The sequence below is a fragment of the Mus caroli genome, unplaced genomic scaffold (assembly GCF_978045245.1).
Source record: "Mus caroli unplaced genomic scaffold, Mus_caroli_1 scaffold_17, whole genome shotgun sequence".
In the NCBI taxonomy this organism is placed as follows: Eukaryota; Metazoa; Chordata; class Mammalia; order Rodentia; family Muridae; genus Mus; species Mus caroli.
This window is the reverse complement of record NW_028227272.1, coordinates 88,525,662-88,553,337: the sequence shown is the minus strand read 5'-3', so window position 1 is coordinate 88,553,337 and position 27,676 is coordinate 88,525,662. Positions and strand designations below refer to the sequence as shown.

Sequence of the window (27,676 nt, the reverse complement as noted above, 5' to 3'; positions counted from 1 at the left end):
CGCACGGCGCCTCGCCCCCGCCCCACCGGCGCCCTGGCCTCCTGCCCGCCGCCGGCCCCCGGCTCCCGGGCTGAGGTTGATCGGGCCGCCGCTGCCGGGACCGACGCGCGCCCTCGACGTCCCTGCTCCTGCTTGGGCTCGGCGTGGACGTCGCAGGTAGCCGGGTGAGTGCGGTTGGCAGGTCTCGGGTTTCTGTGATCCGCCGATGGAGCGCAGGGCGCCGGCCCGGCGCGGCCTGAGGTTCTGTGGCGCCGCCCGTGTCGGTGCCAAGGAGCGCGCGGGCGACCGGCGGGGCCCGGTCTACGCCCGCGTCCTCTCGGCGGCCCGTGGCCCTGACGCCGCCGTGACCCGCGCTCCGCCAAGGCAGGCCGCTCCGCCGCGCATCTCGTCCTGAGTCTGGGGAGGTCCCCAAGGCGATCGGTAGGGGATGGAGGTCCTGTGGGGCACCGCCGCAGCCGCCACCGAGGCCCCACGAGCGTCTGGGGACGAGCGACCCTCCCGTTTGCTCTGAGCCGTTGCCAGGAACTGTCCTTGTATCCTTGACTTTCCCCCCTCCATCCTGCAAGCGCTGGGGGGAGAGGGAGGAGAGGGAGGGAAGTCTTTGGGAATTCATCCTAAGTGGCGAGTGGCCTTTTCAGAGAAGTAGCAGAGCAGTGGTCGTTGTAGGCTAGGCCATTTTGGTCTTTAGCCAGTAAGTTGGTTTTCAACACTGGAAGGTACTTGAGCCTGAGAGGTGGGTAGATACTTGACCTTTCCGACCGACCGTAGCAGCAGAGGGCTGGGCTCGCTCTTCCACCTTGCTGCTGCGATGGGAGGAGGGGCGTGGGAATTCAAACCTCTCGCTGGAGTAGATATGCTCACCCTCAACAACATCCACCCCCGACCCCCCCCCACCCCCCCGTGCATCCTTCGCTCTCCAACTCTTCACCCTATTTGTACCACAAATAATTCCAGGGACGCTTATTCCCAGGCTCCTCATCCTTTCTACCTGTGTGCGGCTTCCAAAAAGCAGAGCCAAGCAATTTAAACCCTTAAACGAGCATAGTGTTCCAAGACTTCCTGATCCTAAAAATGAAACCCAGAGGTTAATTTGCATAGCGATGCTTCAAGAAAAGCAGGTTTAATCGGAGCGGGGGGGGGGGGGGGTGAGGATGTAGTTTTTCCTCTTCAGGAGACACACCCTTTGATCCTCCACGTTCTTCCTCTATCAGCTAGACAGCAGCCTTCCACACTTCGTTGTTTGGTTTTGGTTTTCTAAATTGACTTCTGGGGTCAATTGATTAAAGGATCAATCTTGCTTAGTCCTTATGTGTCTTTTAATGTAATAAACATTGAGGAAGGTTACCAAGTAAAGTTTTCAGGCAATACAGAACAAACAGCAAATACAAAGTGAAACCCTCCAGCATGCCTTAAATCCCAGCACTCCGGGCAGGTGAGGCCAGTCTTGTCTACAGCTCCAGTTCCAGGACTGCCAGGACTATACAGAGAAACCCCGTCTTGAAAAAAAGGCTGGGGGAGTTCCTCAAAATTCTCTCCTTCACTCTCCACTCTTTATGTCCCAGTTCTACTCTTAAGGAGGCCATCATAACACAGTGTTATTTGGCAACAGATAATGACACATTTACACATTGATATATGTAGACTAATCTTTTTTTTTTAATTAAAATTTAAAAAGTTGCTAAGAGGGCTGGAGAGGTGGCTCAGAGGTTGAGTTCTCCCTGTTCTGACAGAGGACCCAAGTTCAGTTTCTTGACTGAAGCCACATCAGACTCACAGCTCCCCAGAAACTCACACTCCAGGGAATCCCATGACTTTGGCCTCTGTGGGGCACCTGCACTCAGATGCAGTCCACACAGGATCACATATATACAATTTCAAAAGCCATGTAATGTTATTTGGATGTACTATAATGTGTTTTTGGCCTCTTACTGATAGACATTCTGGTTGTTTTGTTGGTACTTAACTCACAATAAAAAATACATATTCTTTACTTAGAGGGCAAGAAAAAAATCACAGTATTTGGAATACATTTTCTCTACTAAGCTATATAAATCCTAATCATACCTTACTAATTTTTGTTAAGCAAACTGTTAGAACAAGGCCATTTCCCAGAACCCACATGACATCTAAATAGCCTTACGACAGGAGAAGATAGGACTTCCTGGCTTGCGGTTGTTTTCACTGTTTTATATCTTAAGTTCAAACTTGACTGGAAAGAAAGAACTGCATATGGTCATTATAGCTTCCAGGAAAAGGTGAACTGAACAGAGTGGCTTGGGCTTGCCTGGCTTCTGTAAGGGCCTTTTGTGAGGAAGTCAGGGCGTTGCACCATGTAGGAGAGAGTCCTAAACACCAAAGCTGGGCCTAGCCAGGGCATCTGGAGGGCTCCATTCCAAGGGCTGGAAGGACAGCAGATACAGTCATTTCTGCCTTTTATTCACCCGCAGCTTGTCTGCACTCTCCAGGGTCCATCACAGTCAAGCCTTGCTCTCTGTGAGGCAAGGCCCAGTGGGTCTCAAGGCTTGCAGGAGGAAGGCATCAGCAAGCGCTCAAGATGAAGCCAGCCCTGCCAATTGGAGGGAGGAAGGACTCTGGGCCAGGCTCCAGGGCCATCAGCACAGGTTGGAGGCTGCCAGAGCAGCTGGGGCTGTGCGCTGCTTCCATTTGGCCTGCTATCCTCTGCCTCAGGGCACAGCTGGCTTCCTTAGTGTTCCTCCCTGGGGAGGCTCTCTCCTGTAGCATGCATTAGGTTGAGGGGTTTACCCTCTCTAGTGGTGCTCAAAGGCTGTTGGGGTTTGCTGAGAGGTGACCATTTGGGAGTTCGTAAGGCCCTGCTTCGGTTCTCTTCCTCTCGCTGATTGATAAGGTTTGCTAATAGATTCTCTCGAGGTTCTGCAGCTTCGCCCCACCCTGACCTGCTCCTGGGCTGCTGTTAAGCACCACTCCTCAGACCCTGGGCCATTTCCCCACTCATCACAGAGAAGTGCCACTTCTCTGTGAGTTTAATGTGTCGTGCGGCTCTGTTTCCATCCCCGAGTTGGGTATTTGAACCCCTTGAATACAAACAATGTAGAAGTATAGTCTCTAGGGAGCCTGGAAATATTTTGTTATTTTCCCTGTAATCTCTCTTGTCATTTTGTTTGTTTGTTTGTTTGTTTTTGTTTTTCGAGACAGGGTTTCTCTGTGTAGTCCTGGCTGTCCTGGAACTCACTCTGTAGACCAAGCTGGCCGGGAACTCAGAAATCCACCTGACTCTGCCTCCCAAGTGCTGGGATTAAAGGCGTGTGCCACCACCGCCTGGCTCTCTTGTCATTTTTATGTGAACTTCTGCTTCTGGTTTTCTAGTTCCCTTTGATTCCTGACATCCACCCTCCATACATACATACACACAACACTATTGTTTGCTTGAGATAGTTTCTTACATTGTAGCCCAGGCTTGCTAGGTACTCATTAAATAGCCTAGGCTTGCCCCAAACCCAAAGCTGTCTTTCTGCCTGATTCTCCCCAGTGCTGACTGTATAAGCAGGAGTACCATGCCTGGCTGGGTTTTTATTTTTTTATTTTTTATTTTTGCCCAGATCTTGCTCTGTAATTCAGGGTAGCCAGGCTGTACTTGGAATTACAGCTCTCCTGTTGCAGTCTTCGTAGTGCTAAGGATTACAGACGGCACCTTGTCTGCTCGTATACATGCGAGTCATCTGTTTGCCTGTGAGGATCAGAAGAGAAGTTCAGATGGTTGGGAGTGGCTCTCTGGATGCTGGGAATCAAAGCCTGGTCCTCTGTGTGGCAGCTGATACTTTAACCCCTGAGCTGTACCCCAGCCTCTCTCTTTCTTCTCAGTTTTTCTGTTTGGATACTGCGTCACCTAGGCTTCCTCATGCCTCTGTTTCTCCTGTCTCGGCCTCTGGGATGCTGCGATTAGATGTGGCTCTTGTTTGTTTGTTTGTTTTTCAAGACAGGGTTTCTCTGTGTAGCCCTGGCTGTCCTGGAACTTGCTCTAGAGACCATCTGCCCTTGAACTCAGCGATCTGCCTGCCTTTGCCTCCAGAGTGTTGGGATTAAAGGCGTGAGCCAACATCTTCTGCATCTCATTTTTCTTTTTCAAAGCATATTTATTTACTTGTGTATGTCTGTGGGTATGTGCACGACACAATTCATGGGGTGGAGGCCCTAGAACAACTTAGGAGAGAGCTCTTTCCCTGGATTCTAGGCCTCAGCTCAGGCTGCCAAGCTTGGGTGGGGCAGGTGCCCTCAGGTTGCTGAGCTGCTGAGCTGCTGAGCTGCTCCCTGGCCCGGATCTGCACTTAAAACAGTTTCCAGTGCGATGGTTCTAACTCCCAAAGGCTAGTCTCCATCCTCAGTGTTTCTTAGCATGGTATTCATTTTTGAAATGCTTTTATACATTTTATTTATGTGTGTGTTTGTGTGTGTGTGTGTGTGTGTGTGTGTGAGGGGGGGGTGGAGCAGAGGACAATTTGCAGGAGTCAGTTTTCTCTTAGTGTGTAGATCCCAGGGATCAAACACTCAGGTGCCAGGTGCTCGGTGTCAGGCGCAGGAGCTGAGCCATCTCCCTGGCTGCCTTGGTTTTCTGGGCTTGGAATGACTTCCCCCCTCCCCCTGTGTGGTTTGTTGTAACAAGCTACTTTTTTTTTTTTTAACTACTCTGTATATCTTTCAAGTTCAAAAGTTGTTGATACTGGTAGTAATCTTTAACTGTGCTTAGAATAAAACTAGGGGCTTAAAAAATGATTGCAGTCTCTGAGGTGTGGTGGAGACCTTTGACCTGTTTTACTGATCCAGGCCATCAGGTTAGTGGAAAGCCCCACACCTATGATTTCGTACACTGCATCTTTTCTGGCAGGCTCCCTGGGGAAGAGTTGTCTCATTTGGAAGCTCCCCTGATGATCAGTGTCCGAGCCACACAGAGGCCGAGACTTGCCTGCGCATGCATGCAGTTCCTTATGTTGTTTCCCTTGGGGTGCCTGTGCCCGCTCTTCTGTAGGTACCATCAGTCTGGGGCACAAGAGATCAGAAGCAAAGCCAGCATCAGCCACAGGCTTCTCCAGCACAGAAGTCACCGGTGCTGGAGCAGGAGAGTGGAGGGACCACAGGCCGCCACGTTTCTTATGTGCCCTGCTCTTTACTGTCGGGCCTCAGCTTTCCCCGCCATTGTGGCCTGGGCATTTGCCTTTCTTTGGTTGGAGAGCCACTCCAGCTTCTGCTCTTTTGTTGTGCCTGTCTCCTCTTCTGTCCTTCCTGTCAGAAAGAGTGATTGTTAATTCACTGGCTTGGTTTTCTGAGCCAATTCTGATCCTTTGGTACTGGCTGGCCCACTTCCTTCTGCCTCCCGAGTGCTCCAATTAAAGGTGTGCGCCATCATGCTTAGTGATACATTTATTTATTTATTTATTTATTTATTTATTTATTTATTGTGAGGCTGCAGGAACGAGTGCAGTGAGGTGCATATGTTCAGTCTTACAGAAACGGTCATAATTTTTCTCAACCTGAGAGTCCTGATGCTGAGTCAGGAGTAGTACAAGTCAAAGCAGTTGCCTCACCAGAGTGCAACACTAGGTATTCCTCTGAATTGTTCTCCACTTTATCTTTTTGTGACATGGTCTCTCATTGGATTGGGGACTTGCTGATTGGCTAGATGGCAGTTCCGTGAGCTCAGGGGACCACTTGCATGGTGCTCTGAAAAGAATGGCCCCGTAGACTCATGTGTTTGAATGCTTGTTCTGCAGTTGGTGGAACTGCTTGGGAAGGGTTAGGAGGCGTGGCCTGTTGGAGGAGGCGTGTCACTGGGGGCGGGGCTTTGAGGTGGGTTCAGAAGCCCACACCATTCTCAGTTAGCTCTCTCTGCCTCATGCTTTTGAATCAGATGTAAGCTCTCAGCTACTGCTCCATTGCCATGCCTGCCTGCCTTTTAAAATAAGTTGCCTTGGTCATGATGTCTCATCACAATAGAGAAGTAACTGAGATTGCCTGTTTCTGCTCTTGGAAGGGTTAGAGACTAGCTACACCCGGATTTTATGTGGTTTCTGGGGATCCAGACTCAGGCCCTCACGCAGGCACTTCCCACTGAGCCACCGGTGCAGTCTTCATTCTCACTCTCTGTGGGGAGTGTTGCCAGTGCCCAGTTCATGTGCCAGAAGACTATAGCTTACGGAGGCTTAAAGCTGAAACTGTTGCTGGCACAGGGCTAGTCCAGGAAGGCAGGAGCAGACACGTGAACCTGCCCCTGTGGGCGCTGTACTGACCCAGGTCAGTGGAAATGCCAGGCTGCTGCTTTCAGCCACCTGGAGCAGGTAATGCTGTCCTCTGGCTTCCATGGGCAGGGCACCAGCTATACACATGGTTTACAGGCAGACCTGCAGACAAAACACCATACACATACATTTTGTAAAAAATTTAAATTTGTCTTTTAAAAAATACATAAACATTGAAAGAACAGTAGAATAAACACTGTTAATATTTGCCGCTTCTATGTTATTATTCCTTTTTTTCCTGGGATTAAGAGAGTATCATTCTGTAGCCCAGGCTTTCCTTGAACTCACTAACCTGAGGTAATCCTTCCTCACCCTTCCAAGGGCTGCAATGACAGACGTGAGCCACCACACCCAACTATTTTGCTGTTGGTATTACTAATACTTTTTAAAGATCTATGTTATTTTAATTCTGTGTACATGTATGAGTATGTTTGGATATGTATATGTGTGAGTGTTCACCCATAAGGTGTACCTATGGAGTCTAGAAGAGGGCATTGGATCTCCTGGAGTTATAACAGGCTGTTGTGAGCCACCTGCTGTGGGTACTGGGGACTGAACTTGGGTTCTCTGTAAGAGCAATACATGCTCATACCTACTGAGCCATCTCTCCAGCAACTGTTACTCTAGTATGCTGCTAACATTGACACTTGACCTGCAACTATGTCAGCTTGTGTGTTTTAGGGCTGCTGTACCCAGGCCTGTGATCGGCTAGTAGTCCTGGTAACTTCTGATTCTTTTTCTTCTGTTATCTTCTTTCCTTTCCTTTTCTCTCTCCTCCCCTCCCCTCCCCTCCCCTCCCCTCCCCTCCCCTCCCCTCCCCTCCCCTCCCCTCCCCTCCTCTCCTCCCCTCCCCTCCCCAGACAGAGTTTCTATAAAACCACTCTGTAGTCTGTAGACCAGGATGGCCTTGAACTCACAGAGATCCAGCTGCCTCAGCCTCCCAAGTGCTGAGATTAAAGACATGGACCACCAGTGGACCCATTATCTAGAAGAGTGCCACCTGGCTTCTACCGGGCTCACTGGTCCACACTGCCTCCTTTGTCGGAGGTCATCTGCTCAGGCCTGTGGTCTGTCCTGAACAAGCACTCTTCTCTTTCCACAGCTTAAGTTCTGCTTCTCCTTCTGTGAGCTGTTCCAATCTCGCTCCTCTCTTCTTGGTCGTAGCAGACGCACTCAGGAGAGGACAGGCACTTCTCCAATTTCCCTAGCTCCATGCACTTGTAGTCCCCGCTATTGGGAGCTGCAGCAGCAGGAGAGCATGAGCCCAGGGCTTCCTGGGAAGCCTGGGTAATACAGTAGATTCTGTCTCAAACCAAACAACAGCCAGAAAGCAACAGAACAGTAATACTGCAGGGTCTCCACATAGTAAGTCTGTTCAGATTGTGCTGTAGTTGGTCAGGACCCCAGGGCTGGCTCCACAGTCTTACCTGTGCCAAGGAGACTGCTGCCTTCAGAGAAGCAGTTTCCATTTCCTTGGGGAATGTTTAATTTTTAAACCTTAGTCTGGGATTTAAGATAATTGAGAAAAGAATGGGCCAGAGTGGACATAATGCACAAACCTGTAGTACCAGTACTGGGAACAGGGAGGCAGAGAGAGAGTTCAAGTTTGACATAAGCCTGGGCTATATGTGCCAGCTTGTGAGACCCTGTCTTACAAAACAAGACAAGAAAAGGATAGGTCAGAGAGAAACTGGAGCTCTGCCCCAGGGAGGGCTGTCTGGCTCACAGACCACGTTTGCCCTGCCACAGCGGGAAGGGTGATGGATCTCTACCAGGCTGCTTTTATAAGGTTGCTAATGCCATTTATGAGGGTCCCACAGTCATTGCCTAATCTAATCCATAGTCATCTGTCCCTCAGCTATTCCTTAATCCTATCAGCTTGGCTGGGAATTGAGGTTTTAACATTTGAATCTTGGAGTACACAGACAGACGTTAGCAGTTTTCTCTACTCTCTCCCATTCTCACATCTAAGGAGATGGACCTGTGATGTCCTTTAATGCAGGACCCAGGATGCCTTTGAAGTGCTCAGTAAAGCTTTCAGTAGTTAACTTGGCCTGTTAGTAACACTGTCTGTCGCCATAGATGAAATGCAGGATGGGGTCCTTTGACATGTGGTGGTCCTAGCTCTCAGGAGGTAGAAGTAGGAGGCTCAGCCATTCAAAGCCAACCTCTGCTACACAGTGAATTTGAGGATGGCCTGGCTACATGAGACCCTTTCACATAAAAGGAAACAAACAAACAAGAAAGTAATTAACAACTGAGAAGTGTTGACTGGTTCTGGCTAGCATGGAACACCCTAACGATGAAGGGAAAGTTTTACTGATCTGTGCCCCTTCCGTTCCCCCGTGCTCCTCCCCACAAGAGGGAGGCCTTTAGTAATTATCTAATGGTTCCCCACCTTTCTATGCTTCAGCTCCCTAATAGTCCTCGTGTGCTGACCCCCATCCATAAAAGGACATTCTCTGCTACTTCATAACTGTGTTCCTGCTACTGCTGTGAATTGTGGGATAGCTGTCTGTGTTTTTGGATGGTCTTAGGGGAACCCTGGGAAAGGGTCGTGTGGCACCCACAGGGGTGGAGACCACGGGTTGAGAAGCGCTGCTTTAGAGGCAGGCGTTTTTGTGCTATTTAATGCCATTGTATAAACACACCGGCTCTGGGCAGCAGTAACCCAGGGAGACAGGAAATAGAGGAGACCTCCAGTCTGTCATGTGACCACAATTTGTCCCAAGATGTGCATCTCCACTTGAGGCCCCACTAGGTCCCTGACGACTCTTCTCTGGCCTGCTGGTTTCAGTAGTCTTCTGTATGTTTCCCCTGCACGTCCTGAGGTGATTGTCACATCCACGCTGTCTGCTTGTTTCCCCTGTGGGCACTCCCAGTGTTGACCAGTGGTCTCTCACTGGACAACCAGGAAGTCTGACAGAGTACTTAACTTGTAGATGGTATTTTAACACCTATGTTCTACAGCCTTTTCCTTGGGTTGATCTCAGTACCCGGCTCATCCTCTCTCTGTTTAGCAGATACTTTAAATTCCTCCTCCCACCCCTTACAGCCACCTCCAGAGTTACCTCTAAGTTACAGACCCAACCCGGTCACTTGCAAACCTGTTACGGTTTCCTTGTTGTTTAGAACAAGGATCTATGAGCTGTTCACCTGGGTTTCTGTTTTAAGATTTATTTGGGGCTGGGGAAGATGGCTTAGAGGTTAAAAGGTTCCACTCTTACAGAGACCTGGGTTCAGTTCCCAGCACCCACATAGTGGCTCACAGCTACCTGTAACCCTAGTTCCAGGGCATCTGACGGTCCCTCGTGCCTCTGTGGGATCCTTCATGCATGTACACCATGCATACATGCTCTCAGGCGCACGCGCGCGCGCGCGCGCACACACACACACACACACACACATAAAATATCACTTTAAACATTACTTTATATGTGAGTACTCGTGGGCATGCGTGCATGTGCATGGTGTCCGGGGATGGAGAGAATGTCAGACCCACTCTTCTGGAGCTGGAGTTGCAGGTGGTAAATTATGTCGGTGATATTGAAGTTGAGCTTCCAGCTGAGAGTTCCCCATTCAGATGCTTGCCATGCATCCAGGGTCCTGGTGTCTTGGGCCCTTTCTCCTGAGAGGTCTTCAGTTGGCTCCTGTCTACAGGCAGTGAAGGCGGAGTCTTTAGTGAGGTCTGTACTAATCCGTGTTGGGACTGAGCTTTCGGCTGTCTTTTTCCGTGACCTGGCAACTGTCTTTGGTACCAGTCAACTCTTCCTTGTTTGGATACAGTTCCCTTTATCTTTGCTATACCTCTTTGCACATCCTTAAACTCATCATTTCGTGTCCTTCTGTCCTATGACATTTTCATGTCCCTCTGTCCTCCATGCCTGGCCCATGTGGTTTAAGCCCGGGATGGTCACAAATCAGTGTGTGGCAATAACTGCAGTTTCTGCTACTGGAAGGCCTTCCAGCTGCACTCTGGGAATGCGATTACGGACGAGCTTTTGTGGGGAATGACGCTCTCCTCTGTAGCCTTCAGGTCTTGTTTCACACTGTAGTGACCTTGATGATATCTGGCTTCTCCCTGGTTAATATTGAATCTCTCATTAATAGTCTGATAACACGTCCACAGGATATCTTGCTCAAAGTGCTAATATTGCCTTCTGTTGTACCAGGTACAAGACTTTGGCTGCTTGGTCACCTTGGTATTGTGAGTAGGTTTTGTACTTTGTTAGGGTGTGCCTGGAAGTCCCAGCGGGTCCTGCACCCCTCTGACCTGGTGGAACTGAGCCCAGCGTTTCCCGGGCAGTGAGCAGCAGCTAGGATCTCTTCAGCATGCACTCAGTCAGCAGCTGCTTCCCCTGATGGTGTTCGTGGGGTCTCCATGCACCAGGCGTTCAGGAGTTCGTCACGGAACTGAAAGACAGTTTACACTGACGTGCGTGGGATTATCCTCATGACTTACTCCCTCCTCAGTGTCCAGCTGACCTGGAATCCCAAACTAGTAAATCCCATGGTTTTCTTGTGTTTCCTAAACTGGGAGTGGAGGCTTTGGGGCTGGGGTGGGGCTGTATAAAAGTGAGTCCAGGTCATTGAATTTTCTTGCTCATAAGGTTGAGTCTCCTTCAGGTTCTTGCTACTTTAGAGAAGCAATATCCAGTGGTTGGGGTTTTGTTTGTTTTTGAGACAGGGTTTCTCGGTAGCCTTAGCTGCCTGGAATTCAAGGTTACAGTTGGCTGGCCAGTCTCAAACTTACAGATCTGTGTTTCTCTGCCTCCTGACTGCTAGGATTAAAGGCATGTACCCAGCTTCAGTGTTTGTTTGTTTTTAACTCTATTGATTCTTTGTAAATTTCACACCATGCACCCCAAACCCACTCAACTCCTGTTCGTCCATTTGTACTCTCCACCCTTGCAACCTCGCCCCCAAAGGAAAACAAATGTCACTGTGGAAGCCGTCACGTGTGACAGTGTGTCCCACAGTACACCCTCTGGTCCACACCGCTCTCCTTGCAATTGTTCATTACTTGCAGTGAGTCATTGGTCTGGTTCAAGGCTCTGGCTTCGGTTACATTATCATTACTAGATCCTCATAGGATCCGTTCCTCTCCTATAGATCCAGTAGATCTCATATGAGGAGCCCCTTCACAAGCTCCAGCAGATCATAGATTGGGGTACATGTTGGGACGAGCCAACTCAAAGCCCTGGATCTGGGCCTGGGTGGTAGCTGAGCTGGTTAGCTCACCAGCTCTCCCACACCAAGGCTGCCAGGGAGCTCTCTAGCACTGCCCCAGCTAGCTCACCCAGTGCCGAATCTGGCAAGGGGCACAAATCAGGGTCAGCTCACTTGTGCCACACCACCAGGGCCCAGGTGAGGAGCAGGGTCCACTTTCCCAAGTGCTGTGGCTGGTGAGGGGCTGGACCAGCTCTCTTGCCTGTTGTAGGTAGTGAGGGGCATGGGGAAGGGGGTCTCCAAACCATTACACAGTAGACAAATGATGGGGCAGGGCAGCTCCCCCACACGCCGCAGTCCCTTGGAGCCAGCTGGCTCACCCTTGCCTCTACCCTCAGGGTCAGCTCTACTGTGCTGCCCAGGCAAGGTGCAGGGCTGGCTCTCACGAGTGCTACAGCTGGCAAGTCTACATAGCCCACAGACAGCAACACGGCTCCAGGCGGCAGTCCAGACCAGGGATGTCCATCTGTCCTTTGTTGGTACCAGATACCCACTGCTGCAGGGCCACAGACTCAGACATGACTCGCTGGCAGCAAGGGCCAGACCACCCTAACCTTAGATGGCATCACCGGCTCCTCACAGCAGGCTGTTCTTCACTACCTTGAGTCTCCAGTTTCTCCCCCGCTCACTGTTCACACATCCTTCTGTCTGTCTTTCCGATCCACCTGTCCTCCACTTACTTGCTCCTCTTGGTGGGCTTCTCGGTGTCTGGGGTCGTGTAGAGCTGGATTGGGGGTTGTCTTAGACTCACAACTTCTGTTCTTATCCTGTTGGTACAGAGATCTTTCTTTTCTTGAAGTCTTGTTTAAACACAAAACAGAGGAGGTGGCCATAGCTTGTGTGTTTTAAGTAAGGGTTTTGTTTTGTTGGATCTTTTTAGACATTATAATGTGTTCTGAATCTCCTGTTGGGTACACTTCTTTTGTTTTTATTTTAGCATAGTATGCTATTCTCTTTCACTTACCTATTTACTTTGTTTTTGTTTTGAGATGGTCTTACTATGGACCCCTGGCTCCTGGCTGAACTCCACACTGGCTGCATCTGTCTCCTGAGCCCTGAGATCAAAGGCCTGTGTCCTTGAGGGCTAGTGGGTGTGCCCCTGTGGGCTAGTATGCTACATTCACGTTTCTTTTATCTTTTTTTTTTTTTTTTTTTTTTTTAAAGGATCTTATATGAAAGCACACTGTGGTTGTCTCCAGAAGCACCAGAAGAGGGCATCAGATCTCATTACGGGTGGTTGTGAGCCACCATGTGGTTTCTGGGATTTGAACTCAGGACTTCATTGGAAGAGCAGTCAGTGCTCTTACCCGCTGAGCCATCTCACCAGTCCCCAGTATGCTACATTCTTAACAGTTCTTCATCCCCACTGTTTCACTAGCTGTTGCTATAGATTAACCTCAAAACCTAGAGTCTTCAAATGCCTTTTGTTTTACCTAATAGGTTCTGTGGGTAGAGACTTTGGCAAGGGCCCATCCAAGACTATGTTTCTCTGCCCCATCTGCCTGGCACCTTCCCTGGGAAGGCTCAGAGCACAGGGTGAGGCTACACCAAGCATCTTTACTCACACATCTGGCCCTGGAGGCTGTTGGCGGGGACTCAGCTACAACTGTGGTTTCCTCACAGCATGGTGGCTTTGGAGACTTTCCACGCTCACCCGGGAAGCAGGAGAACCAGGTGGAAGCTGCAGTGCTTCCTGAGGCTGAATCTTAGAAGTCATCCAGTGGTCGGTCCTTCCTCCAGTTTGGCCGACCAATCCCTTATTTTATCAGATTCCAGAGGTGGGAAAGATTGTAGTATAGTCCTGACTATACCACTCAAATTCACAGTTCTCCCCTGAATGGAAGGGATGTCAAAGACTTTACAGCTAGCCTCTTTATTTTGTTTCTGTTTTGTGGTACCGATGATCAAAGCAAGCTCTCCTCCCTTCTCACCTGTTCTCTACCGGTGTCCAGTCAGAGTCCTACATACATTGCACTAGGTTTGGTTTTGCTTTTTTGTGTGTGTATGGGTTTTTTTTTTTTTAATTTGTTTTGTTTTTGAGACAGGATCTCAGGTATGCTGTCTTGTTAATAGGTACTTCTTGAAATGTAGTTTTTCCTAACTATAGTAGATTAAAATTTATGTCATTCAGGATTAAAACTCTTGCAGCCGGGCGTGGTGGCACACGCCTTTAATCCCAGCACTCGGGAGGCAGAGGCAGGCAGATTTCTGAGTTCGAGGCCAGCCTGGTCTACAGAGTGAGTTCCAGGACAGCCAGGGCTATACAGAGAAACCCTGTCTCAGAAAAAAAAAAAAAAAAAAAGAGAGAGAGAGAGAGGGGAATAAACTGTTTTATTACTTATTTTATTTTGAGACAGGGTCTCTCTATGGAGTCCTGGCTAGTCTACACCTTGCAATGTAGACCAAGGTGGCTTGGAACTCAGAGATCTGCCTGCTTCTAGTCCACTGTAATACTTCGTGCTCTGAGTGATCATGTGTGTTCTCCTGGCATCGGTGGGCACCCCCCCCCATACTTATATACACATAAATAAAAGTAAATCATTTTTAGAAAGCATTTGTTGAGGCTGATTTTTTTTTTATCTTTTGATTTCTAGGAACCATTGTTTAATGAGAACTCCATGTGTACAGAGTGAAGATGGCAGGCTTCCTGGATAACTTCCGCTGGCCGGAGTGTGAGTGCATTGACTGGAGCGAGCGCAGGAACACGGTGGCCTCTGTGGTCGCAGGGATATTGGTAAGGAGATCGATGCACTGGTGATGTCACGGCTTTGCCTTCCAATTAAAGTCAGAGTCCTTAAATGGTGGACAGCGTTCCCGAGCTCTTCCTCTGCGGTCGAGGATAGGTAACGTTCTTATGTAGCCTAGTGGGGTTCCGTCTGTTTTGGGGTGTAGGGTATCGTGTAGTCCAGGTTGGTTTTGTGCTTCTTGAACTTCAGCCCCTCCCTTTTAAGTGTACAGGTATTTGACGCTACGTTGGGTTGGTTTGCGCAGTGCTGGGGACTTGCACGTCTAAGCAGGCACTTGACCAGCTGAGCTGGGTTCCCTTGATTCTGAGAATGACTTAAGTTTGGGATCTTCCCTTCAGTTGCAGGACTTACCACAGTCTTCGCCATTTAGTGGGACAGTATCTGTAAGTACTTTGTGGTCCTTCCAGCCTCAGAATTAGATGCCACTCAGAGGCACTGTGACTCACTGAAGACAAGGTCATGTTGACAGTGGTGACACCTCAGGTGTTGTTAGCACTGGAGACACAGTAAAGAAGTTTGTGGAGGAGACTTTCCTGTTTCCTTTAAGACAGGGTCTTATGTAGCCCGGGCTGGCTCTAAGCTCACGATCTCCAGCATCCTAGGTCAGCTGTAAGGGCTAGGGCTACAGGTATGAACCACAGGGCAGCGGGTTACCCTTCTTTTTGTTTGGTTTACTTAAATTATTTTTTTATTAAGGAAAGTATTAAGACTATATAAGAAACTAGCTGTACCAACACCTCTCACTTGCAAACTGGTCATCTAGCTTCACAAATTTTTTGTTTCATTTAATTAATTATTTTGGGTCATGGTCTTCTGTAGTTGAGGGGCCTGCTTAGCTCCCAACCTTGCCTCTGCTTCCTGAACAGTGGACCACAGATGGGACCCACCATACCCGACTTACTTAAGTTTGCTGCTATTGTTGTTTTATAAACAAGACCTGACCAGTCTTATATTCTGTGACCATTTTGTCCTGCCTCTGAGGCGGAAACGACCAGTTACTAAATAGTGATTTATTGATTTATTCAGTGATCTACTTAAAGCTGGCTTGTACTGCCTGTTTGTCAAGCATGGCTTCACTTGCTACCTGGAACAGAGTGACCTGAAGTAATAGCAGAAAAACAAGTTGTTGCCCCTAACAACCCACATATGCTCCTGCAAAATCTTGCTTGCTCGCCACCTCCCCCTCCCCCGCCCCTCCCCCTCCCCCATTGCTTTAGAGTATAAAGTGAGAATGTAGATGGGACCTGGCATTGAGCATTGAGGCCTTTCTGGAGTTGTCCTGGCTTCCATTCACACACCCCCACTGCATTTAAAAAACAAGTTTCATTTTTCTATTTGTATAATATGTAACCCCCTGCCCTTACTTTGGGAAAAAGGTCTTGTTATATAGCCTAGGTCTCAGTTTTTGTTCCTTTCTATATTTTTGGTTTTTCGAGACAGGGTTTCTCTGTGTCGCCCTGGGTGTCCTGGAACTCACTCTGTAGACCAGGCTGGCCTCGAACTCACAGAGATTCACCTGTCTCTGCCTCCTGAGTGCTGGGATTAAAGGTGTGCACCACCACCCAGCCGACTGGCCTGAAGTGTGAGGTCCTCCTGCCTCTGCTGTCTAAATGTTGGAATTACAAGCGTACAGCACCTGCCAGCTTTCACTCTCTTTTCCTCTCTCCCTTCCTTTTTCTTTCTTTGAAATAGGTCTCACTCTAATCCTGGCTTACCTAGAACTCAGCCCAAAGCCCAGTGTGGCCTTGAACTGTAGGCAAGCCTGCATACAGGGACAGCAGTCATGTTGTCTCTCCCTTTTCTCTTGCTTTAACTCTTTTTTTTTTTATCATGTGTATTTTTAAAAAATATTTATTTATTTATTTATTTTATTTATGTGAGTACACCATAGCTGTCTTCAGACACACTAGAAGAGGGTATCAGATCTCATTACAGATGGTTGTGAGCCAGCATGTGGTTGCTGGGAATTGAACTCAGGACCTCTGGAAGAGCAGTCAGTGTTCTTAACCGCTGAGCCATCTCTCCAGCCCCACGTGTATTTATTTTTGTGTGGGGCGCACTTTGGAGCATGTCTGTAAGTCAGAGGACTTTGGGGCTCTGTCTGGCTGCTTCTTTTTCTTTTTTCTGTTTCACACAGGATTTCATCTCTCCTGGGCTGGCCTTGAACTTGCTGTGTAGCCAAGAATGACCTTGTGCTACCTTGCCTGGCTTGCACAGTGCCAGGGGTTAGACCAAGGGCCTCGTGCATGCACGAGCTCTGCCAATTAGCTGTGTCCTAGGCAGGCTAGCCCTCTGCAGGGCTGCTCTGGGACTCTGCTTTTTTTTTTTTTTTTTTTTTTTTTTTTTTGGTTTTTTCGAGACAGGGTTTCTCTGTGTAGCCCTGGCTGTCCTGGCACTCACTTTGTAGACCAGGCTGGCCTCGAACTCAGAAATCCGCCTGCCTCTGCCTCCCGAGTGCTGGGATTAAAGGCGTGCGCCACCACGCCCGGCTGGGACTCTGCTTTTATATTAAGCAGTTTCCAGGTTTATTTGTCATTTTTCTTAATAAAGGAGGTTGGAGGCTCTTCATATATATTTAAAATGAATTTTGAGCTCTCTAAGCATTAAATTATATAATTGTCTCATTTCTGTCAGTTTAGGAAAGTGTTCTTGCATCCTGTCCTTAGTTTCTCTGAGACAGGTTTTAGCACCAGTCTGTTTAGGTATGGTCAGTCTGGTTGACATCGAAAGCTTATGTTTCATATACTCCTGTGCAGTCAGCTACAAGGTATTTAATTAATTACATAAGCTGTACCAAGCACGGGCCTTTATAGTTGGGGGACTGCGACGGCTGGTTGCTGGTGACTGAGCGTCTGAGCATCCTCTGTGGGGCAGAAGTGTGGGGCTCTTCAGAGAGAAGAAGCTACAGGGGAGGCAGGGAGCGGTGGTGAGGAGGCTGCCGCTCAGGTCCTGATGGCGAAGGGAGGACCTGAGCCAACTGCAAGTAAACTCAACTTACTTACATCATCAGTTGTACAGAACGGGAAACCAAGGGTGCGAGTTTTTATAGGCAATCATCCAAACACAGGAGCAGAAGTCCTTGTCTCACTTACGCAGGGGGCGGTAGGCATTGAGGAGGCATACTGAGTCTCATGTCCTGCCGTCTTGGGCTCTGCAGTTTTTTACAGGCTGGTGGATAATGATTGATGCCGCGGTGGTGTACCCTAAGCCTGAGCAGCTGAACCACGCTTTCCACACGTGCGGTGTGTTTTCCACGCTGGCCTTCTTCATGTAAGTGTGATGTGATTCTCAAGTCAGCATTGCTTTTCGAAAATCGTCCTCTTCAACTGCTAGTGGTTTTGTTTGTTTGTTTGTTTGTTTTAAAAACCAACTTCTAAACTTTATTGATGGACTCTTCTTTAACATGATGGATTATCCCTCCCCCCTTTTTTTTTTCGAGACAGGGTTTCTCTGTGTAGTCCTGGCTGACCTGGAACTCACTCTGTAGACCAGGCTGGCCTCAAACTCTGCCTCTGCCTCCGGAGTGCTGGGATTAAAGGCGTGCACCACCACGCCCAGCTAGTCCCCTTTTATTAAAAGTCTTTTTTATAAAAATTTTATGTGCTCAAAGTTTGTGAAAAAAAAAAAGTTAAAAGACACCTACAAAAGGTTTACATTTTTTTGTGCATTGGAGTACCTGACAAACCGTAAATGGGTGTAATCAAGAGAAATGGAGCCTCGGACTGAGTTCCTCTGCGACAGCCCTGCATGGTCTGTCTCATCCTCTGTCAGAGCGCTAGGGAAAGAGTTCCAGTGTCCCAGGGAAAGCTGAGCACTGGAGGGCAGGCGTGCCCCGCGGGACCCGGGTCCTGCTGACTTTTGCTGTTGTTTGTCAGTGCTGCCAAGAAAGAAAAAGTGTCATGGGATGGAAGAGATGGCTCCATCTTCAGGGTATTGGCTGCTCTTACCGGGGACCCCCGATTCAATTCCTAAGCACTCAAAAAGCAGCTCACAGCTGAAATTCCAGTTACAGGGAATCTGATGCCCTCTTCTGGCCTCCACAAGCACCAGGCACACATGCGGTACACATATTCAGACAGAACCCGACCCACACTAAACAAACAAACAAACGAACAAACAAACAAATAAATGGGGAAAATCTACTTTTGGAACTGAAAAATAAAATTCTGAAATACAAGGAGAAATCGTACATGATTCTCTTACAGCTGCTAGAAAGATGTGACTAAATTCTGTACTCATTCTTAGTTATATAAGAGAAAGAATCTCAGGATGGCAAGATGGCTTGCTGCACAAGCCTGGAGCTCTGAGTTTGATCCTCAGAACCTACTTAAAGGTGGAAGGAGAGAGCCAACTCCACAAAGTTCTTGTCTGATTGCCCCAGGAACAGAAAGGTACATGTACACACGCACATGCACACACATGCACATGCACATGAATGTATGTACATTCATATACACACACATGCACACTCAGTGGTACATGTCCAAGACACAAATACACATACATACATACATACATGCACACACAGAGACACACATGCATGTTCACACTCACACAAAAATTAAAAAAAAAACCCAAACAACTTTTCATTTTTCGAGACAGTGTCTCATTATGTAGCCCTGGCTGTCCTGGAACTCCCTCTGTAGACAAAGCTTTCCTCAAACTCAGGAGTCCACCTGTCTCTGCTCCTCAAGGACTGGGATTAAAGATGTGTCACACTATACCTGGACTAGCAGTTTTGTTTTATTCATGTGTTTATTTATAGATTCATTTATTTTGAGATAGGGCCTCTCTATGTTGCCCTACTAGAACTTGCCATGTAAACCAGAAAGTTTATATTATGAAAGGTAAAACTGCTTGCTATCCTTCAAACTACGAGTAAGCACCCCTTCTAGTGGCACACCTTGCTCCCCTTCCTCTCTCCCTCCCTCTCTCCCTCCCTCTGCCTCTCTCTCCCTTTCTCCCTTCTCCAGTTCTTTTTCAATTCAACCACAGCCTTGTGTATACTAAGAATGTGCTTTGACACTAAGTTATACTCCAGTGTCTATTTATTTTGACAATTTTTGAATAGTTTTTATTTTATTTAATGTGTACAGGTGTTTTGGCCTACTTGTATGCATTCCAAATGTGCGCAGTACCTGTAGAAGCCAGAAGAGGGCATTGGACCCTCTGGAACTGGAGTTACAGATAGTTGTGAGCTACCATGTGGGTTCTGGGTTCTTTAGCAGACAGCTCCTAACCATTGAGCCGCCTCCAGCCCCACCTGTTTAATTATTATCATGGAAACTTTAAAATGGGATAAATAACACAGACTCATCTGTATGTACATGTATACAATAGGTAAAGAAATGAGAAGCTAGTTGTGGTGGCTCACGCCTTTAGTCCCAGCATTTGGGAGGCAGAGCAGGTGGGTAGGTCTCTGAATTGGAAGCCAACTTAGTCTGTGTAACAGGGCTGGATAGGAGGACCCTGTCTCAAAAGAAAGAAAGGGGAGGAATGGAAAGAAGATTAGCGCCTGTCTCATAGTCTCATCTGGTTTTGGGTGTGCTTAGTGGAAAACAAAAGGAATAATATTTCTGCACTAGAATTTCTCTTAACTCCTTAGCTCAACCTAGGAAATAGTCTGTTTCTCCCTCAAATGATATGCAAATGCCTGTGTAATTGTGCTGACGTGAGTGCTCATTGGCTGATCTTGTCTGCAGGATAAATGCTGTATCCAATGCCCAGGTGCGAGGTGACAGCTATGAAAGCGGCTGCCTAGGACGAACTGGTAAGAGGGTGAAGGAGATGCAGGGGCACTCGCGGAACAGGGACAAGTCCCCGGAAGGCAGAGCCTCCTCAGGAGTCTCTAGGTTTATTTCATGTGTGTGAGTGCTTTGCTTGTATGCATGCAAGTGCACTGTGTGTATTACGTGGTGCCAAGGAGGCCAGAAGATGTCAGATCGCCTGGAACTGAGTATGAACAGCTGTGAGCTGCCACAGGGTGCTGGGAACCAAACCTGGGTCCTCTGCAAGAGCAGCAAGTGCTTACAACTGCTAATCTCCAGCCCTACACCTTCATTTTTTAAAGACAGGGTCTCTCGTTGTTCTGGAGTTCATCGGTTTGGCTGGCAGTAGGCTCCAGGGATCTGCCCGTTTCCACCCAGACACTGCCCCTGAACCTGTCAAGAGTGTTGTGGGCTGGCTTCCTTTAGCAGCAGAGCAATCTGCCTGTCTGTAGAGTAGCTGCTGTGTAAAGCCTTCGGTGTTCTTCAGAAGCCTGCCCCTGAGTCCCAAGGGCAGCGATGGCCGTCTGATAGCTCCATTATCCCATCCTTTGAGTTATGGTTTAATAAGCCAGTTTAGTGAGGTGATTGCCAATGACATTTTCTTAACTTGTTCAGGAATTAGTTTCTCTAGCAGTAAATAGCTAACTAGTCTCCTTTCTAAGTTGTCTAACCCTTTTTACCTTTTTTGTTTTGGGTTGTGTGTGTTTGTGTGTGTGTGTGTGTGCATGTGTGTGTGTGTGTGTTTGCCTGTGTCTGTGAGAGTTCGAGAGCTCACTTTAAATGTGTGCGTGTATTTTAAATCTTCATGTAGTTAAGAATTGTAGCAGGAATATACAGGATTCACTAAGTCAGCTACTTCTAATGCTGCAGGAGTGTAAGACATTATAGCTTGTATAATGCTGCAGGAGTGTAAGACATTATAGCTCTGTGTAGCTGCAGGAGTGTAAGACATTATAGCTCTGTGTAGCTGCAGGAGTGTAAGACATTATAGCTCTGTGTAGTGCTGCAGGAGTGTAAGACATTATAGCTCTGTGTAGTGCTGCAGGAGTGTAAGACATTATAGCTCTGTGTAGCTTCGGATTGTAAGGAAGCCCCTGTCCCCCCGCAGGTGCTCGGGTCTGGCTCTTCATTGGGTTCATGCTGATGTTCGGGTCACTCATCGCCTCCATGTGGATCCTTTTTGGTGCATATGTTACTCAAAGTAAGTGTGCATTCCTCCTTTATGTTACAGGCGGACTTTATGTTTGGCTTCTTCTGTCTGGTTCGTTTGGAGTTAGTATGAATGTGATTATCGAATTAGGTTAAATTCTCCCTCTGGGTAAAGACACACTAATTCATAGAACCTGTCTTAGTAAGTGTGTTGGTTCATAGAAAACCACAGCCTCTAACCAATCCAGGCCCTCCAGCCATCTCTAGGGTTCCTGAATGACTTCCCTTGGGCAGCTAAGTTCTTAAAGTACAAATCCGCTCACTGGGGGCCACAGTGAGAAAGTAAAAGGGATCCGAGTATCCCTACTGTGTGCACTCCCGTGTACACAGTTCAAAGTTCTTACACCCAGAACACTGGAAACTCAAGCTTTTCTTTACTAGTGCACAGTGAGACCAGATCTAAATGGACATGTGGCTCATTCTTTCTTTATTGCATTTATTCTAAGTATTCAAAGTGTTTTATTGCAGGAGTGGATTTGAATTAAGTGTATTTGACTGTGGCTGCTGAGCCCGAGCCAGCTAGGGTGCTGTAAAATACCAATTAGTTTTCAGCTTGTTTCCAGACTGAGAACTCAGAACGATGGCACTAGGTGATAGCTTTTCTCATTTCATCTGAAAGACAGACTGACAAGCCGTTGACAGTTGCTGTAGAGAAACTGGGACTAAGCCAGCGTTCCGGTGCAGCGTCGGGAACCTTTGTAACGGGCTCTGCTTAGTTCCCATCTTAATCAGAAAACCCAGCGCACAGCGAAAGGCTTCTCAGCTCTGGTCTCATGTGATCTCTGCAGCAGTGCCTGGCCCGTGAGCTTTCTCTCGTTTCAGGGGCCACTTCTGACATATTTCAGATTTCATCATAGTGCTTCTTGAACTATTAATACTTATAGTAGCAGCTACCATTTATGTATACATTGAACATCTCTAATCTGATTTGAGATCCAAATTGCTCCAAAATTGGAAACATTCTGAGTTCTGATCTGACACCACAGGTCTCAGAGTCAACCCCTGACCTCCTGAACTCATGTGATGGGTGGAGTCAAACAGGTGCACTAAAAACGTGTATAAAATCACTTTCCAACTGTGTGGGAAGGTACACACGCAACATAACTGAACTTCATGTTCACACCTGGGCCCCACTCCCAAGATTGGCATATGCATGTATCCCCAAGTCTAAAACTAAACTCTGACCCCAAGATTTTTAAATGAGGTGTCGGTGTCTGCTCTCAAGTCAAATACAGTTGCAGCCATTAGACAGAGTCGCCCACTTAATTCCCACTCCTGTTTGGTGGCCTCTGATAGAATGCCCATTCTACAGATGAGAAAGTTAAGACCCTGAGGTTTAGTAACCTGCTCAAGGATATGCGTTTAGTAAGTAGCAGAATTAGGATTCATCACCAAGAACTTGGCTCAGACTTGGAGCTCTCCAGCCAACCCGCTGTTTGTTTCTTATGCTCTCAGAAGACTGAAATGTAAACCAGTTTCTTTATGATAGACAGTGGCTTTTACACCAGTAGTTACAGTGTAACAACATTCCCATCTTCCTAGGGATATTTAGCTGATTGCTTCAGTCATGAAGAGAGCATGATGGCTCCTTTGTGTCTCTCGGGGTTTGCATGATGTCACACATGAGTCAGCAGATTTAAATAATCAACCTCCTTTTTATTTCTATGCTGGCCTTTCCAGGGAAAGGTGTTGTGTTTTCTTGGCACTATTTGTTTTTGAGACCATGACCCACTGTTTGCCAGGCTGGCCCACTGTTTGCCAGGCTGGCCCACTGTTTGTCAGGCTGGCCCACTGTTTGCCAGGCTGGCCTACTGTTTCCCAGGCTGGCCCACTGTTTCACAGGCTAGCCCACTGTTTCACAGGCTAGCCCACTGTTTGTTTGCCAGGCTGGCCCACTGTTTGCCAGGCTGGCCCCTATTTCCACTCTTTCTTGGGCTGAAGTGTTCCTGCTGCTGAGTCTCTACATAGCTGGAATTGTGGTGTCCAGTCCTGCTGCCTTTGTGGCCTGAGTCATATGAGCTAGACAGAGAGTTCCCTGGCATTTATTTAGTGTAAAAGTAACCTTTTGGGGCTGGTGAGATGGCTCAGTGGGTAAGAGCACCCGACTGCTCTTCCGAAGGTCCGGAGTTCAAATCCCAGCAACCACATGGTGGCTCACAACCATCTGTAACAAGATCTGACGCCCTCTTCTGGAGTGTCTGAAGACAGCTACAGTGTACTTACATATAATAAATAAATAAATCTTTAAAAACAAAACAAAACAACAACAACAACAACAAAAAACAAGGGGCTGGTGAGATGGCTCAGCAGGTAAGAGCACCCGACTGCTCTTCCAAAGGTCCTGAGTTCAAATCCCAGCAACCACATGGTGGCTCACAATCATCCGTAATGAGATCTGACTCCCACTTCTGGTGTGTCTGAAGACAGCTACAGTGTATTTACATATAATAAATAAATCTTTTAAAAAAAAAGTAACCTTTTGTTTTAGGGAATGAAATTATTTGTTTCATTGTAGACATCTTTGAGTTGACGTAAATGTCCTGTGTTCTGACACACAGAGCCTATGTTGCTCTGAACTGCACAGGCTGTACCGCTCCCCTCCTCCACTGCCCCCTACCTCCTCACCTCCCTCCTCTGCCGCCCCCCTCCTCTAATTCGTTTCCCTCTCTGTGTGCAGACATCGATGTTTACCCTGGACTAGCTGTGTTCTTTCAAAATGCTCTTATATTTTTTAGGTAAGTTGTCTAATTTCCTTTCATTTTACATTTTTAAAGAGACTAATTTTATGTGTATGCATGAGTGACTGCATGTATGCATGTGTTCTGTGTGCATGCTGGTATGGTACCCAGGAGGCATGAAGAGTGTACCTGCTCCCCACGAACTGGAATTGCAGGGGGTTGAGCCACTATGTGGTATTGGGTTATCTATAAGAGCAGCAAGTGCTCTCAACTGCTGGGCCTTCTTTCCAGCTCCAAGGCACCTCGTTTCTCATTTATAACTAAAACATTTACAGAATCCTGTGTCAACAGCATCCTAAGAGTGCCATGGCCATGGGACATTAGTGGGAACCTTTTAGCCAGGGCCCTGCAATGTGCCAAGACCTCCTTCATCTGGGCAATCTTCTTGTCCCTGTCCAGTTTGTTACGACTTAGGGAGGTACCACATGCTCTTCTATTTGTAGACAAGTTCAGAGCTCCTGAAAGACACAGCAAGTAAATGCAGAGCTGGAGCATCCAGATTGTTGCTGCCACAGCCGTGTTTTGCTTAACAAAACAGTGCACACTTATAGGAAAGAAAGGAGGAGACGTGAATCTGTGAGTTGGAGGCCAGCCTGCACTACAGAGCTAGTTCCAGGACAGCCAGGGCTACACAGTGAGACCTGCCTCCAAAAAAAGAAAGGGGAAACACTGTACACAGCACGCTGAGACTGAGTTTTCTAAACAACTTAAAGTAAGTATAGAAGTAACATTGTACTAAAAGTGTTTCATAGAAGAAACTTGTTAGAGCCTCTCACTGGAAACCTGCCTGCTGTACTTGTCCAAGGGACATCTGTCCAGGCCAGGGTGAGAGGGTTAGCTGTGCACTACAGGATTATCTTTCTGTCCAAATCACAGAAGCTCAACACTGGACACCTTTGCTATTGGCCACCGTCATAGCAATGCGGCAATGTGTGGTGCGGTTTCTTTGTGTTTCCCTGGCCTTGTGTTTTGCTTTTCCGCTGTCTTCTCTCTATGTGCGTGGTTTCCAGTATTCCATCCTGAGGCTCCCTGAGCTGAGCTTCCTCGGTGTCCCCTGGACCACTCACCCCACACACTGGATTTTCTGCCCTAGAAGCTCAGCTCAGGTCTTTGGTGTTTTCTGTGTCTCTCCTTAGCACCCCTGACAGTTTATAACCTTTCTGATAACCATATCTAAGGCCTGGGCTGTATTAATGTATTGACTATTTCCATTTACTTCTCAGTTTGGGTTATTTATTCCATTTGCAGCTTTCCGTGCAGTTTGTTGGGGTTGTAGTTTTTGGTATTCTGTTTTGATAGTGTTTTTGAGCCCAAGTTTCACGTATCCTAGGCTGGCCTCAGGCTCTCTATAGCTGAGGATGGCCCTGAACTCCTGCTGCGCCTGCCTTACCTCCCAGGTGCTGGGATGGTGGGCATCAGCTCCTTCTGATGCTACGACCGACCCCTGCCACTCCTTCACAGCATGGTCTATGGTTGGACTGTGACTGTGTCAGTTGTGTCCCTCGGTAGGCTCTGTTCCACGAGGAGCATATCTGTTCTTTTAGATTCAGCCATATTCCAGCACTTAGCCGGAGGCCTGGCGCATCCCAGGATTCAGCCTGCAGTATACTTGAAGGAGAGAGAATTACATCTGGTCTGTGCGAGGATGTTTCTGTGACCATAGCACAGACAGAGGTGCTCTTAGAGCTGTAAAGTGGCCTGTGCCCACTAACCACGCAAGGCAGCCTCTGTCTCCCACACTTCCCTAGGCAGTGGCTGTCTCAGTGTTACACGGGTGTTCTTCACGCAGAAATGAGTTGCGTCTGCTTTCCAGAAGGAGCAATGCCTCAGCAGCACCTCTGAGCTTGCCCTGGTTTTAGGTCTTCGAGCCGCGAAGGGGGTGAGCTCTGGGGTGAGCTAGGGGGAGAGCTCCGTGCTGCTTGTTCGTGTCTCTCACAGCTTTACCCATCCCTTTCCAGCACTCTGATCTACAAATTTGGAAGAACTGAAGAGCTCTGGGCCTGAGATCACCGCACACCGCCCCTTCCTCTTGAATTCCATGGCGAGCTCCGTTATCTCTAGTATATGACGTTACAGATTGCCAAATGGAGCGTTGTGTGCTCAGGGCTTCGTTTCTTCATAGTTTTGTGTCCTGAGTTTGGAATTGCTTTTGCAAAATGTCTGTCTTGGTTTTTCATCAACTAGACAAGTTAATATGTTGATAATACATCACTACATATACATGATGCTGAATGTCAGGTTTTTATTCCCAAGACTAAGATTGGTATGGCTCCCGAGCCGGGGTTATACTGTCTTGGTGTTTAGAGATAAACACTCTGTCTTGGTATCTCTGATGTTTGAAAATGTGCAAAATACACAGCTCCGTGTCCCTAGAGGCCCTGAGCTATTAACAAAGGCATTTCTGCCAGGTGTAATTTATTTTGACTTAGGAATGAGATTTTTTTTTTAAGGAAAAAAATGTTTGTGCATATGTATTAAAGAGCTGGACTTTTTATATGAAGATTTTTTTAAATGCCCAAAGGACTAGTTTGAAAGCCCTCTTTGCAAAGAATTCCTCTAACTTGACTTTTGTTTGAGAAGGGATAACACAGAGATAAACTCCATTTTGTAAATCAGACGGCAGGCAGCCGAGCCCTGTGCTTTCCGTCTCACCGAGCAGCTTTGATGCCCGGGTTGTTGTGGGCGGCCTGCCTCTGTCCCGCATTACCACACAGCAAGGGACCCTGCAGCAGCCGCAGTTTAGATGCATGGCCAAGTGGAATAACTAGCTAACGACCTCTTCCCGAAGGGCGCTGTGACCTACGAAAGGTCAGCTGCTTCATTCACTTTGTTCTGACTCCTTCTGTGTAGCTCTCAGGCTCTGGGCGGCCAGCTGCTGCAGAGTACAAGTATCCTGTACTGAAAGTTCGCACTCCACACCAGACCCTCCATCCCATGTTTGAGTGCTGCGCTTGCCCCACGTATATTTCTGTGGGCCTTTCCCTTGAGTCAAGATTTTGTGTTGCACTTTTAACCCCAGAGGATTTTTATAAGACATTTTGCTGTAAAACAGTAGTAAGGATGGTTGTAGTGCACCTCCCATGCAAGCCTTACTTTACTTAGCAGCCTCTCTGAGAGGCCCCTCCAAGCACAGTGCGTGAAGCGGCTGCCGATCGCTGCGCTTCATCCTGATCCATCTTGCTTCATTACTCTCCCATCAGTCCCTCAAAATGTCAGCTTTGTCTAGCTTCCAGTGAACTAGAAAGCTAGCCATATGTTTCCATTCTTAGAACTGATGCAATAAATACTCCCTCTCACACTCGCTGCACAGTTAGGTGTGCTGGGGGCAGCGACCCGTACAACCCTGCTCTGCGTCCTCCACTGTCCGAGAAACAAGGAGAGGACACACTGTACACATCGTGCTAATACAGAGGTCTATGAAGGGCAGTCCTGACGACCGACTGAAAATGGCAGTGGCTTCTCTATTCATGAATTTTGTTTTAATTGTGAGCAAATCCGTTGATTTCCTCTGTTGTTTCATTAAATGAGAGATGAAGTTTGTATCCTCTTATAGATCTTATGAGTCAGTAGAATTCTTGGTAATCATATAAAATGCACACGGTTCTCTTAATAAAGGTCTCACTGTTGCTCAAGCTCGACATGGAATCTGCATCTTTTTTTTATGGGGGCCATTATCAGTGTTCTCTAGCCATTCTATGTGGGCCATTTTGTCAGAG

At 47.7% G+C, this 27,676-nt stretch overlaps 1 protein-coding gene across 1 annotated transcript; it reads left to right on the top strand.

Annotated features, from left to right (window-relative positions):
* Window positions 1-27,598, top strand: Tmem50b (transmembrane protein 50B). The gene is made up of 7 exons (XM_021184742.3): window positions 1-164; window positions 14,093-14,232; window positions 17,403-17,515; window positions 19,948-20,015; window positions 21,122-21,214; window positions 23,900-23,957; window positions 25,919-27,598. Exons 2-7 carry the CDS (start codon window positions 14,134-14,136, stop codon window positions 25,962-25,964), a joined length of 477 nt encoding a protein of 158 aa, XP_021040401.1. The 5' UTR covers window positions 1-164; window positions 14,093-14,133; the 3' UTR covers window positions 25,965-27,598.
* The last annotated feature ends 78 nt before the right edge of the window (window positions 27,599-27,676 follow it).

What these genes read in the sequence shown, in the direction of transcription:
- Tmem50b (XM_021184742.3), top strand. Translation starts at nt 14,134, where the DNA reads ATGGCAGGCTTCCTGGATAACTTCCGCTGGCCGGAGTGTGAGTGCATT. An exon ending in CGGCTGCCTAGGACGAACTG is followed by an intron (nt 20,016 to 21,121) that starts GTAAGAGGGTGA and finishes GTCCCCCCGCAG; the next exon opens with GTGCTCGGGTCTGGCTCTTC. An exon ending in AATGCTCTTATATTTTTTAG is followed by an intron (nt 23,958 to 25,918) that starts GTAAGTTGTCTA and finishes ATCCCTTTCCAG; the next exon opens with CACTCTGATCTACAAATTTG.